The following is a 13,982-nucleotide window of genomic DNA, read 5'->3' as shown; positions in this document are numbered from 1 at the left end:
GATGCTCAGTGACCCCTTCTAACTCAGACCCCATCAGTACAGATGTTTGTAAGAGCACATCTCCCAATGTACATCTGTGCCCTTATTCTCTATCCCCTGCACCTGCACCCCAGACCAGGTAGACAGCCGAGCGAGCTGCTCAGTCCTTATGGGGCACAGGTTTGCTGCTCCATCCCCAGGGACCATGTGGGCAGGTGGAAAGGCTGATAGACCTGCCCCCAGGTGATTCTGACTCAGGGCGACCTGCACGTGATGGTCAGAGTACCTCTGCTCCATGGGGTTTCCAGCTGGGACCTTTCAGAAGCAGAGCATCAGGTCTGTCTTCCAAGATGCCTCTCAGTGGGTTTAAGCTTCCAACCTTTTGACTAGTAGGTGAGCACTTCACCATGTACTCCACCCAGGCCTCTTATACTGGGATCCCAAACCACGGCCATCGAGTTGATGCCAATTCATAGGACAGGGTAGAACTGCCGTGTGTGTGAGTTTCCGAGTCTGTAACTTTACGGGAGTAGAAAGCAGAGCAGCTGGGGTCTGAGCTGCTAACCTTTAGGATTGCAGTCCAACCCACAACACCACCAGCATGCCTTTACACTCGACTGACGAAAGTAAAACAACTGCCCATGATTGACTGCAAGATAACCCACGTGACATGTCTTCTCAATTTCAGGGATCTGGGTGGGAGGTCTGAATAAACACTGTGTGATTCCTGCTCATGAGAAAAGATGCCCCAGAGAGAGGAAGGCTAGATGGGGGAGAGCAGGGCAGGACAGGGAGCACAAGAAGGGATCATTCAGGACAGGTTAGGAGAGTCGCTGGCAACGCAGCACTACAGGCTGACTGAAGATGAGGGAGGCAGGCATTCGAAGAACAGCTGTCCCCACCTGGGCGGTTGGGCCTGGCTCTCCCACTCAGGGCCAGGCCTCTCCCTGGGCACCTTGACACCATTACATCCAGTGTCTTACGTAAGACATGATGGTCTCATTACTGTATGTATTTTAACTCTGGTTGTCATGGATACACATAATTCAAATATTGTAAGAACACTTCTCTGTGAAGTGGTAAGAGGAAGCAAGGGGTTGAGGGGGATGGGGTGGGGGGAATGAAAGAAGGGGGCGATTTGAGTAAGCTCAGATCCATCCCCGTTTGTGAGGACCTGGCAGGGTTTTGTTCTGTTGTGCATCAGGTCAGCTCAGTGGCACCCGACAGCAGGACAGCAGTGACAACCAACGACAGGACAGCAGGTCTGCCAGGCCATAGTCAGGGGGGCAGCACCTTTGAGCCTCATGATAAGAAGGCGTCACAATTCTCATTTTTAGTGCTGGTCACCAAATTGGAGAGGTTCTCTTGCCAGGGATGGGAGGACTGCATTGATTGCCTCTCCCTGACCCCTGATGACTTATTTTGACCAGTGAAATGAGTGTCCCCAAAGGTAGGTGGATCACTTCCAGGTAGCAGCTTTAGGAGTCTGTGCTCCTTGACCACGAGCTGAAAGGTTGACAGAAAGATGGGCTTTCCACCCCCATCAATAGTCTGGGAAGTCACAGGGGCAGTTTGACCCTGTCCTCTAAGGTCACTCTGAAGCCATTATTGGCTCCAAGGCAGCGATTTGGGTTTGGGTGGTGTAGTGGGTGGTCAGGTGGGTTACACATCGGACTGCTAACCACAGTCAGGTGTTTGAACCCAAGAGCCATTCTGTGGGAGAAAGAGGAGGTTCTCTGCTCCTATCAAGATGCATAGCTTTCTAAACCCAGAGAGGCAGTTCTACTCTGTCCTGTAGGGTTGCTATGAGTTGGAATTGACTCGATGGCAGTGAGTTTGGTTTTCTGGTTTGGTCCCTGAATCCATCACAGTCCCCTTAAGGTTGGACAGTGGCCGGATCATTTCACCTCTCTCCCATTTTAAGGGGACCCTTGCAGTCTCCTGGCAAGACATACAGTCTATTGATTCAGCTTAAATGCCTACAAAGTACAGTCACATACATCGTTCTAAGACATGAAGGTATTTGCTAAGCTATTCAAAAACAGTGTAGATATCCTTCCTAATCCAGGCCACACTAGCCAGTGCTGGTGTGTGGGTCCCAAAGCAATCCACTCAGGGATCTTCCTCTGCCAAAGAGCAAGATGCCAGCGCCTGAGAGCCTGTACGGTCGGCCTGGTTCTGCCACTGAGTAGTGAGTGGCCTTGGACGATTTCTGCTCAGACTCCAGCTTTCCCTTATCTGCTAAATGGTGATGAAACTCCAGAAAACTCACTTACGTTCAGTGGATTCCATCTCAGAGCTACCCAGTTGTTGGGTGCTGTGCAGTTGGCTGAGACTCATAGCCACCCTCTTTGCACCACAGAAGGAAGCGCCTGGTCCTGCCCCCACCCACACAACCGTGTCGGGGCCAGTGGGTCTCCACCTTCCTCATGCTGCCACCCTTTCATACAGTTTTTCATGTGGTGGTGACCCACAACCATAACATTATTTTCGTTGCTACTTCATCACTGTCATTTTGCTACTGTGACGGATCGGGAGACCGCTGTGAAAGGGTTGTTGGACGCCCAGGTTGAGAACCGCTGCTCTGGGACAACAGAACCGTCCCTTTCAGCTTGCAAGGTTGTCATCTTTAGGGGAGCAGAAAACTCCATTTTCCCCTCTTTGGAGTAGATGGTGGTTTCTGCTCCCAAAGGTAAACGGCTCAATGTGTAACCACCACACCCCCAGAGCAGCTTTAAATGGTGACCGTAGTAAAAAAAAAACAAAAAACGATAATAACGATGTGGCTGAAAGGAAGTCAAGGCAACATTTACACATTTGCTGAATTTGCCCCTCTGTGTGGCTAGAATGAGAATGTGTGTGTGTGGTGGTGGGGGTGGAGGAGAGGAGGGGGACAGGCTTTGAAAAGGGAAATCTCTATGCAAATGTTGTTTTTGTGAGTTGCTGAGAAGTCATTTCCGACCCCTGGTGACCCCAGGCTTCCCAGAAGGACTGCTTCTTAGAATTTCCCACCTTTAAGAAGCAGAGAGCCCAGCCTCCCTCCTCTCCGCACCTGCACCCCCTGGGTGATTTTGGATGGCCACCATCAGCTAGTTTGCATGCTTAATTATTTGCACCACCAGGAGGGTTCTCCTCTGCAAGCATTAGCTGACAATATTAGTAACCAGCGCCAAAGCCAAGGAAGAAGCCATCCCAACTCAAATACTTCCTGTGGTCTTCAGGGCAGGCTCAGCCATGCACCCCCGTGTAGATTTACATTTCTGAACAAGCTCCCCAATAACCAATCGCATTCTCCCAACAGAACAAATTATTTATTAGCTGAAGAGGAGTGGGGTCAAGGTTAGTCACATGCAATCATTTTCAAGTTCAGCAAATGCCTAGTGGAGTGGATTCCACCCGGTGATCCCCAGAAACCCACTCCGTGCCCATCCGATCAAACTTCCTGTCCCGAACTTCGCCAGGGCAGACTCAAGTGCAGCTCATCTCTGGAGCTGCAAGATCGGCCTGCCTCTCCGCCCCACCTCCATCCTCATCCAAGGCCACGCCCCGGGTCGCCCCAGGGATCCCTCTGGTGTCCTCCCCCTGCAAGGGGTTTCCCTTTCTAGCCGTAGGAGATGCAGCGCAGTCAGGTTCTGACCTCGGGAGAACAATTGTCTGAAAGGTGTTCGGCCGCCCACGGGCGCTGGGGGTGGCCCGCAAAGCCTGCGCCTCGGTCATCCTCGCTCCTCTAAGCGCCCCGGGGCTTCACCTGGGCCTGGCCGCTCAGGTCTGGAACTTGGGACGCGCATCACCCAAAGGGCTGGTGAAAACGGCCTGCTGCGGTCCACTTGAGTTTTTATTATTTTGTTGACCTAGAGTAGGGCCAGAAAGCTGGCATTTCTAACAAGTTCCAGGTGATGGTGATATTGCTGGTCCCGGGACCTACTTGAAAGGGGCCCACTGTGTCTAACCGAGTGCGGGGAGGCAAGACTGGCTCCTCACCTACACGTCCACCTCCCCTCAGCGCCGGGTCAGGAAATAACCTGGACAGCAAGCAAGACCCGGGAAAGCAGGACCGGAGGAGTCTGGGCTGGAGGCGCCCCTGAAGAGCTGAACAGGTAAGAATTTTGCAAGCCCGTGGCTCCTCGTGCTGCGGGGACATTCATTGATCAGTCTTTGCGGAGCTGTTTTTTCTTTCCACACAGGAGGATTAGCGTTAGGTCTAGGAGGCCGGGTGGCGCTGTCGGGTCCCTGTTGGACCGCTAATCTAAGGTTTGAAACCCCCAGCTGCGCCGCAGACTGAAGACTAGGCTTTGTACTCCTGTAAAGATGGACAGTTCCACCCTGCCCTGCCCTCCTAGGGTGGCTGAGTCAAGAGCAATTCAATGGCAGTTGAACTTGGTGTTGAGAGTGAGGTCTCTAAGGCAAAAATGTCCAGGAGCTCACAGCAACCCGGGAGAGAAATATGCAAACAATTTAACTGCTACCAACATAATTGTTCCCTCCCAACCAACGGTCAAACTCCTGCCGAGGGTGGGTGGAGCTACGCGGTCCGTGTGGCTGGAGACAGCTCCGCCGGAGAACAGGCGTTTAAGCTGGGAGGGAATTGGGTAGGTAGCACCGTCACCGACAAGGATTTTCGGGGAGCACAAGGACCAGAACAGGCAAAGGGGCTGCTGAAGCGTGAGCTTGCAAGGGAACAGGTCTCGAGCCTGGGCCTGGTTTCCCTCGGGCCTCTCTGCTTGCGCCTGTTTCCTTTGCTGGCCCTTTGTCGGCTGTTTGTGCCTCAATCTGGGATGCTCCCACAGCGCTGGCCTCAGGATTCTCTCTCTTTCCTCCCACTTTCCACATCATTTTGGTGAGCTTTCACTCTATCTGTACACTGCAGGGTACACATTTGGTTTCCAGCCCAGGCTTTTGCCCTCAGTGCCACGTGGAGGCCTCCAGGTTCCTTAATCCTGTGGTCCGCACTGCTAAATAATGCCATCCGCCACCTCGGTAGCCCAGCCACAAGGGCTCTGGAAGGGACGGGTCTCACAGATTGCTGGTGAAGAGTAAAGTGACATAGAAAACTGCAGAGGCCACTCATCAAGACAGAATACAGGAGGAAAGCCACCTGGTCACAGTTTATTAGCAGAGCCACCAAGTGCTTATCTATTAAATGGGTTCGATAATAATACCAACCTTAAATGGATGTGATTAATGAGAATGCCATTTATTGAATCCTACTTAAGTCCCAACTGGCAATTGGATGTGAACACTTTGCTGGCCCACGGTCTCATGGCTAGCCAGCTGGTGGCAGAGCCAGCCTCTATCCTGTTGCACCCTCTCACTGCTGATGCACAGCGACCCCCTGTGAGTTTCCAAGACTGTGGGAGTAGAAAGCCCGGTCTTTTCTCCCGAGGAGCTGCTGGTGGTTTTGAATTGCCAACCATGCCGATTGAAGGCCCTCAAGTAGCCACTACACTACCAGGGTTCTATCGACCAGATGTGCACCCTGTCTAGAGATTGCGTAATAGGAAAATGTTTATGATATGTTAAGTGACAAAAAGCAAATTGCACCATCGGTGCGAGGACAACAACAACAAACAAGTGGACAAAGCTAGAAGGAAACATGGAATTGTTAAAACTCATGCTATTTTTCATATTTTAATAGGTATATTTTATTACGCAAAAAATGGTGTTCAATTTAACATTAAAAGCAATTTACACTACCACGACTTGTTCTTGTGTGTGATCAAGTGACTCTTCTCAATTTTAGTCTTAACTTTCCTCAACAGGAATTCATCGGTCCACTAAAATCAAAGGCCATGGTAGCCAGCAGATCTCACACTCAAAGCCACCACCCACAGCTCCACAACCTTGCTACCTGAGCCCACTGTCACTGGGATGGGGAAGTTCCAGACAAGCCCGGCGTCTCTAAACGCCCAGGGCTTTCTTCTGGGCAGCGCTGCTTGAGATCAGTTACTTTTTTCCCTTCTAAATAGCAGGCCGAATGCTCGTTTTCCAGTTCTGGCTGAGTTGCTGGTTCAGCCCGGCGGGACGCAGGCCAGGATACCTGGCTCGGAAGCACCACCCAAACTGGTCCGTCCAGTCCGCCCCGCGGCTGTTTCTGCCAGGGCTTGCCTGTGTGTGTGTATGTGAGAGTGTGCATGTGTGTATATGCGTTAAGAGTCTCTCCCTTCTCCCCAGCAACCCAGGTGAGTGGAAGGCGGCTGTGAGCACTAGCCTAGCCATCAGGCCAGATGGGTGGAGCTGAATTAATCTAACCTGGAATTTCAACTTGGCCTGAACAACAGGTGAGAGGGGTTAAAGCCACAGAAAGAATGGGCACCTTGGCAACTTGGAAATATTCTCGTGCCTTGCCCCTGTCTGGAACGTAGCCCAGGGTGACTTGTACAAGTATGCTGGGTTTTAAGGCTTGGTTGTGTGGTCGGATGCCCTCCAGAGCACTGTCTTCCTGGGTTCCCCTCTGCGACCAGCCGGTGCCCCCTCCTCTAGGCAGGGCGGGGGTATCGGCTTAGTCTTTTGTTTTCGACGCGAAAGAGCCGAGCGCGACGCCAGGGAGGCTCTCGGTGGCAGGGCTCTGGGGTCTGTCTGGGCAGGGCGTTCGGCCGTGACCCCCGCGAGGGTTTCCCGCAACTGGCCCGCGTCCTCGGCCCGCGGGCACCCTCTCTTTGCTGGCCAGGCTGACTCGGTACGCCGACGCGCGAGGTCCCCCATTGTCCTGCCTCGACACGAGCGAACGGCAGTCGGGGGGCGGGCGGGGGTGGAGGGCGTCCCAGTCGGGCCCGGAGCTCAGGGCTCCCCAGGGCGCCGGGAAGGTCCCGGGCCACTCGGGCCGGCAGGGAGTGGCAGGAAGTGGGGGCACCGAGGCCAGCTCAGCGGAGGGGCCTAGGTTTCGCGCTCCGCGTGCCCCACCCCGCGCGGCCCTCCTCGCCGCCCGCGGGCTGCGGAAGCGCCGGAGGGCGAGGGCGGCCAGGCCGCGGGGGTCGCGGGCTCCGGGAGGGCCTTCCCAGCTCGCGGGCCGCCGGGGGGAAGGGACTGCAGGTGCAGAGGCGCCGCGGCCCGGCCCAGCCCCCACCCGGCGCCGCGGGCCCGTCCCCTCCCCCCTCCGCGGGAAACTCCCCCCTTGGGGCCCGCGGCCCGCGGCGGGGGCGGCGGCGGGGCTCGGCGGGGCCGCACGTGCGCGCCCTCCCGGGCGGGGGAGTCCCCGGGCGAGCACGTGCCGCGGCGCGCGGGGGGCGGGGAGTCCCGCGGCCGCCTTCATTGCTGCCGCCGCTGCTGCTGCCGCCGCCGCGGCCGCCGCTGCCTCTTCCTTCCTCCTGCGCCGTCCCCTCCTCGGCCGGGCGGGGGGCTCCGCGCGCCGAGCTCGGCCAGCCGGGCGCTCCAGGAGGCGGGCGCCCCAGGCGGCGGCGGCGGCCGCGACGGTGGCGGCGGCGGCGCGGGCCGGGAAACTTTGCCCCTTTGTGCGCTCCGCCCCGGAGGCGGCGGGCAGGTCGGTGCAGTCGGTGCCTTTCCGGCTCCGGGGTGGGGGAGGGGCGGCGCGGGCGGGGGGCCCGGGCGGGGCAGGGGCGGGGGCGCCGCGACTCGGCGTGGGGCACGGGCCGGGGGTGCTGCGGGTCCCCGTGCAGCGGAGCCGGGCGGGGGCGGCGCGCGGGGCGGGGCGGGGGCTGCGGAGCCTCCGGAGCCGAGCGGCCGAGGCCCCAGAACAAAGGAGCCCGAGCGGCGGCGGCGCGCGCGCGGCCCGGCCCGCGGCTGGAGCGCGCCCCCCTCCCCGCTCCCCGCTCCCCGCTCCCCGCGGCGGCGCGAGGCGCCCTTCCCTGTCGGCCGGGCCCGGGCGCGGGGCGGCGGCCGGGCGATCCCGGAGCGCCCTCCTGGCCTGCAGGCCGCCTCCGTGCCGGAGAGCCGGGCAGCCCCCGGAGCCCAGCGCGGAGCAAACTTTATTTGGGAAGCGGTGTGCCCTTGGGGAGGGCCTGCTGGCCTCCCGAGAGGGGGTGTGTGTGGGAATTTCCCTGAAACGCGCCCTGGCCCCTCGCGGTGGGGGTGGGGCGCAGGGCAACTTTCTTAGAAATCCCACCTCCACCCCCGCCCCTGGCCCAGGCCGCCTCCCAGAGACCGGCAGCCCAGGTTGGCTCGTGCCAAAGGCTCTGGGCAGGCCTTGATTTGAGCGGGGCCGTCCTCTTCCCCCATTTTCTCTTCTCTCCCGAAGCAGGAAGAAGTAACACGTAAAAGTGTCCCTGATCCCCTAGTGATGCGCTTCCGCTTTCTGTCTCTTCCAGGCAGCTTGTTCTTCTTTATGGTCCTGACCCCCCCTCGAGGGAGAAGTACCAGGAGGAGACTCCCTGCCCTGCCCTGCCCTGCCCCCGACAGACACACACCCACCCGCCCGCTCACCTCATGTGTGCGGTCGGCGCGGGCCAGGGTGAAGAACCCACCCAGGCAAGATGATAGCTGTCTCTGGGGCTGCTGCTGGTGTCCTGGGTCCCAGCCCGTGGGCGCGTCGCCCCCGCCTCAGCCCTGTCAGACTGCTGCAGCGGAGGTGAAGACAGACGAGCAAGAAGAGGCGCCCGCTGGGAGACCCATGCTACTTGTCTCCAGCCTGTAGCCGGGTCAGAGTTTTAGGAGAGCGGGACATCTGTTTGGCCACCTTTACTGGCAAGAATCTAGGCTGTGGTTCTGCCCCGGCACCTATGCCCCCACCTCTGGCCACGCCATGAGCCAGTTTCAGGTGCCCCTGGCCGTCCAGGCAGAGCTGCCTGGTCTTTATGACTTTCCTCAGGGCCAAGTGATGGTGGGGGGCTTCCAGGGGCCTGGCCTCCCGATGACCACCAGCGAGCCCCAACTCCGCGGCGGTGGAGATGGGCGAAAGAAACGGAAGCGGTGTGGCACGTGTGAGCCCTGCCGGCGGCCGGAGAACTGCGGGGCTTGCACCAGCTGTACCAACCGCCGCACGCACCAGATATGCAAGCTGCGCAAGTGTGAGGTGCTGAAGAAGAAAGCAGGCCTTCTCAAGGAGGTAAGCCACCCGCAGGGATTCCACTGCACCCGCCAGGGCCCTTGTCGGAGACAGGTTGGCCTACGCTCACTCTCAAGGTCTTCAAAAGCCTGGCCCAACTTTGAGTGGAGCCGAAGCTGGGAGCTGGCTCAGGCCCCTTTGCAGGAGCGCCCACCCGTCCAGAGCGAGCCTCTGCGGGTGTCGCACCATGGTGGGAATCTGCTGCCGCTGTCGGGGGCGGCTGTGAGCTTTTGCACTAGAAGTTTCTTGTCCCGATTTGGAAGCATCAAATGTCGTGTTTTGGGGTGAGCTGGTGGTGGTGGGGCACACGGTAGTGTCAGGAAAGGGGTGGAGGCCAGTGGATTTGGAAAGAAAGGTCTGTGACCAGGTTGGCTTTGTGGATGCCCCGTTGGTGGGGTGGCAGGTTGGCTTTGTGGATGCCCCGTTGGTGGGGTGGCAGGGTAGCTTTGTAGATGCCCCGTTGGTGGGGTGGCAGGGTGGCTTTGTGGATGCCCCGTTGGTGGGGTGGCAGGTTGGCTTTGTGGATGCCCCGTTGGTAGGGTGGCAGGTTGGCTTTGTGGATGCCCCGTTGGTAGGGTGGCAGGTTGGCTTTGTGGATGTCCCGTTGGTGGGGTGGCAGGGTGTCTTTGTGGATGCCCCGTTGGTAAGGTGGCAGGTTGGCTTTGTGGATGCCCCTTGGTAGGGTGGCAGGTTGGCTTTGTGGATGCCCCGTTGGTGGGGTGGCAGGTTGGCTTTGTGGATGCCCCGTTGGTGGGGTGGAATGCTCTGACTGAAGGTTTTCTCAAGTTTTTTCCCAGAAAGATGACGAGAGCCGGCATGAAGCTGTGTGGGATTGTAATGAGAAACCCGTAGGCTTGGCCCCTTCTATACAGGGCCATGTAATCCTTGAGGTTGAAGACTTATTTTCTCATCTGCCCAGACTCTGGCAGTTCCTTGGTGCGTCGAAGCCCTCAAACACTGGTTGAATGAATGAATGAGCACACGGATGATGCACTGTGGAAACAGCCATCAACTCCAGGAAGGAATAACCCATTTTCTTGAGCAGGGCCAAGGGCAGGAAGAAGAAGTTGGGATGAGGGCGGACAGGGGTGGCAGAGAGGCTGTGGCCCAACATTGGCAGTCTTTTCATGCCCTTCTGGTGCCGGGGCTCCGGGCTGCAGGTTGATGGCAGCCGTGAAGGCGGAGAGTAGGCAGAAGTAGGGCAGCGAGAAGTTGAGCAGTTTGGGAGGAGTGGAGCAGCGCAGCGGCTGGAGGTCGCTCCAGGCAGCGGAGCTAGCGCTGGACAGAGACGTCGGCGGCTGGCGCTGTCAGCTGGCTTTCCCAGACAACTCGTGAATGGCACTGGACCCGTGTTTGGAGCCCCTGCCAGCTGAACTGGGGGCTACGTAGTGGTGTCAGCTCAAGCACCTGAGCCTGGGCTGGGCTGGAGGCCGGCACGTGGCATTTCCCTGCCGGAGGCAGGCGCGCAGAGCGCTGTGGCTGGGAGGCTGGTGGCTGGGAAGAGACGGCCGCGTGCTGGGGCAGGCGAGTAGGTGGTAGTGTGTAGTCCTGCCTCCTCTCACCTTCCGCCTTCTCTCGCCCACTCCCCGTGAAAGCTGCCGGTGCTGACCCAGGGGCCACAGACTCTGTGCCCTACTTTCCCCTGCTGGTTGGCGCAGACCTCAGGATCACATCTCCAGAAGCGTCCATGTGTGTGTCCCCTCCCCTAATCTAGCCCCTTGAAGCTGCCAGGTGCACATAGGTCTTCCTCACAGCCAACTGGCCCTGGGCCCTGGGGACCAATTCTGAAAGGTAGGTGGGGTCAGTGGTCACGACCTTCCTCCCGGAGCTTGAGACCCCGTGCCGAGGTGTGTAAGGAAGCCCCGCAAAGCCTGCGCTAAGCTTGAGATGGTTACTAGCTTCCTTCGAGTTCCTCCTCCTCTTCCTCCTCCTCCTCGGTCTCCCTTCATTTCTCCCATCACTGTGTTCTGGCCGTGGGGCAGGTTGAGTTCTCTGGGCTGATGTTGCCCGAGCCGGGCACCCTTGTGAATTGCCTGGGAGCTCCTCTTCTGGCAGAGCTGGGGCATACCTGAGTGAAGGAGCCGGGAGCGAGGCCAGAACCCTGTCATCCGAGGGGTATAAACTGCCAGCCCAGGCTGCTGGGTGGTCATGGCAAAGAACTTACCCCGCCCAGAGATATCTGCATCCCATGGACCTTGGCCCACCGCCCCACTAGGCCTTCAAGGTCAGGGCAAGTGTAGCTGGCTGGCCTTGGGTGGCTTGGCACTGAGTGCCAAGCCCTGATTGGACCAGTGCTGAGCGATGATGACCGAGTTCCCCCCTTCTCTGGAGAAGCAATGAGAAATGAACTGTGAAATGTATTCCCCGCTTTAAGTTAACTTTCTTTGACTCAACGAGCAGTAGTGGAGTAGTGGGTTATTTATGCTTGGGCTGCGAGGTTGGAACCCCCCCGGCCGCTCTGAGGGAGAAAGATGAGGCTGCATGCTCTTGTAAAGAATTGCAGGCTCAGGAACCCGAGAGGCAGTTCTAGACTGCCTCATAGGATCACTGTGGCAAGCCAGGGTGGGCAGCAGGTGAATTACTTACTCTCTGCCTATCAATGTGCTTTGTATGAAGTGGAGGTGTTGAGGGGAGCACATTTCTTTTTTAAAGAAGTCTTTACTTGGTGAAATACATAGTAGGTGGAAGCTAGTGTCTGGCGCCGTCGTTCCCCTCCAACCCCCAGTGTAGGAAGGCCGGAGACCGCTGTCCAGGCTTAGCCTGCAGGCTTGCCATGGGGCAGAGCAGAGACTTCGGAGTGGCGGCTCCAGGCGGAGAGCCCTTGGGACCAACTTCACAGAGCAGAGCCTATGGGGCTTCTGAGGCCTTAACCATTAGACCCAGAAGACCTGTAGCAGAGGGGCCTGCATGACCTGGGCCTGAGGCGTCCAGGAACCGGGGAGAGGTACGACAGGTCTTTGTATTCGAATTCTCTTTGCCTTGGGTTCAGTGGAGAGCTTTAGAAATTGGCTTCTGTCTTCCTGTGGGACAGAAGCGGAGGCATCCCAGGGAGCTTCTTGGCCTCAGGCTGTCTGTTGGCAGTGTGGGCCCTGGCCCTTCTGGTCTGTTCAGAGGGTGCTGTCCCTTCTTTTCATCTCCCACCGTCTCCAACCTCCCTGCTTCCTCCAGAGCCCTGTTCCTGTTGATAGCTGCTGCGTGGTCATCGGGACTGGGGAGGAGGTGTCCATCTCAGGGTTGGAAGTCTCCCTTCCACCTCTCACTCTTTCCCAGGGGTTCCTGTGTGGGTGGTGGTGTGGGGTTTGGCCTTTTCTAAGACTCAGACCCCTCCCCCCAGGAGCCAGCCCCCCCCCCCTGCTGCATGGGGTCGGGGGTAGGGTGGGGCAGAGCGGGGAGTGCCTGGTTTTCCTAAAGTGGGGCTGGGCAGTGTGGCAGCAGCTGTCGGTCACACACGTGACCATGTTCATTGCTATACTGTAGGCTTTGCTCCTCCACCTTGGAGTTGACCTTCATGGGAGGTGCACAGGAGGGCTCAGAACCTGGGGGGCGGGGGGGGATGAGGCCCTTTGTGCCTCTTATTCCTGGGGGGAACTTTTTTGTAAGGTCTCTGAGCATTGACTCCCCCCTGCTCCCACCAGGGATTGGGCAGTACGGATTGGTTACCTGAGGGAATGTGCCTCCAGTCTGGCCCATGGTATAGGTAATCAGGGGTCCAAAAGACATACTCTTCTTTCTTGGTAGTGGTGCCTCGCTCCCTGCTGACTTTTCTCGCCTCTCACAGGCTCGGAAAAGAATAGGGCTGCAGTGGGTTACGGGTGGGCTGCTAAGCGTTTTGAACCCCCAGCTGCTCAGGAAAGCAGTGTGCTCTCTGCTCTCCTGAAGTTCCAGTCTCGGGATCCCACAGGGACAGGTGTGACTCTGAGGGCAGGGTGGATAGGGTCGCTGTGAGTTGGAATTCCTCGGGAGCATTGAGTTGAGAGGCCACATGCCAGGGAAGCTCCCTTTTCATGGAACAGGGCTGTAACCTGATTCACAGGGTGGTGCGCCCCATCACCCTAATCCCCTTAACTGCCACCTCTCTCTGAAGAGATTCATGGCCCAGGGCACATTTTGGGCGGGGTTGGAGTTTGGGGGTGGGGGCACCCGCGATTCCATCGATGGCTCAGGGATCTTCAGGGTGTAAGGGATCTACCTTCCTGTGTTTGGATTGAAGCCAGAGAGGCCGGCAGAGCAGAGACCGTTTTCCATGGAGTGTGGAAAGTTCATTTCAAACACAACAACGGGATTCTAACTCTGGCCACACTCTAAAAGGGAAGTTAGCTGGCCGGGTAGAACTGCTCTTTAAAAAGGAAACGCAGCGGGGGATGGGGGGGGAAAGGAAATGCTGACCGAATGCTGGAGAAGGGGTGTCCTCCTGTGGGGGTGGGGCTGAGGAAGGACCGAGTCCGACTGCCAGGCCCTCCTCTAATGTGGCAAGGGAAGGGGGCTCGTGGCCCCCGAGACAGATTCAAGGGAGCTCTGAGCCTTTGGAGGAGCACCAGGAAGTCCGGCAGCGGGAGTGTGCATGAGAACCTTGCATTTCTCTGGAGAACAGGAGGAAGACTGGGTAGACCAGGGGCCGGCACACTGTGTACAGCTTGGGAGCCACATGCGGTTCTTTCAGTACAGACATGTGGCTCTGAAGAAAAATAAAAAATATAAAGGATAGTAGTATTCCGATAATGGTGACTTCATGTGCTTGTCAAAATATATTGTAGCTCTTGAATAATTTTCAAATTGTCATGAGGGACAGGGTTGGGGTGGATTTAACTAGCGTGGAGACAGCTCTGGGGCCTTGGTTGGAAAGGCTGCTGTAGCATGTTGTACGGACTCACTCCCAAGGACCGCTGGCCTCAGGCACTCTCGGAAGGGCAGGGACAAGCACAAAGTCCGGTTTTCCGGAGAGATCTTGGAAATGATGCGCCTGTGTAAGCTTGTCAATTTCTGACAGTCCCAGAGCAGAGCCTTC

The 13,982-nt window shown here is 57.8% G+C and overlaps 1 protein-coding gene across 4 annotated transcripts in view; it reads left to right on the top strand.

Moving 5' to 3' along the window:
• Positions 1–7,274: 7,274 nt before the first annotated feature.
• The window catches only part of TET3 (tet methylcytosine dioxygenase 3), a 104,690-nt gene continuing 97,982 nt past the window's right edge, over positions 7,275–13,982 (top strand). Inside the window, exons 1-2 of one of the 4 annotated variants that reach the window (XM_075556929.1) lie at positions 7,275–7,456; positions 8,241–8,977. In XM_075556929.1, coding sequence (XP_075413044.1) covers positions 8,675–8,977 — 303 coding nt within the window. In that variant the 5' untranslated portion in view covers positions 7,275–7,456; positions 8,241–8,674. Of the gene's footprint in view, positions 7,457–7,864; positions 8,978–13,982 lie in introns of those variants that run through there. The other 3 variants (XM_075556930.1, XM_075556928.1, XM_075556931.1) reach the window with 3 other exon arrangements.

The sequence above is a fragment of the Tenrec ecaudatus genome, chromosome 8 (assembly GCF_050624435.1).
Source record: "Tenrec ecaudatus isolate mTenEca1 chromosome 8, mTenEca1.hap1, whole genome shotgun sequence".
NCBI classification, from domain to species: Eukaryota; Metazoa; Chordata; class Mammalia; order Afrosoricida; family Tenrecidae; genus Tenrec; species Tenrec ecaudatus.
The sequence above is the reverse complement of the archived record's forward strand: the minus strand, read 5'-3'. Positions and strand labels throughout refer to the sequence as shown.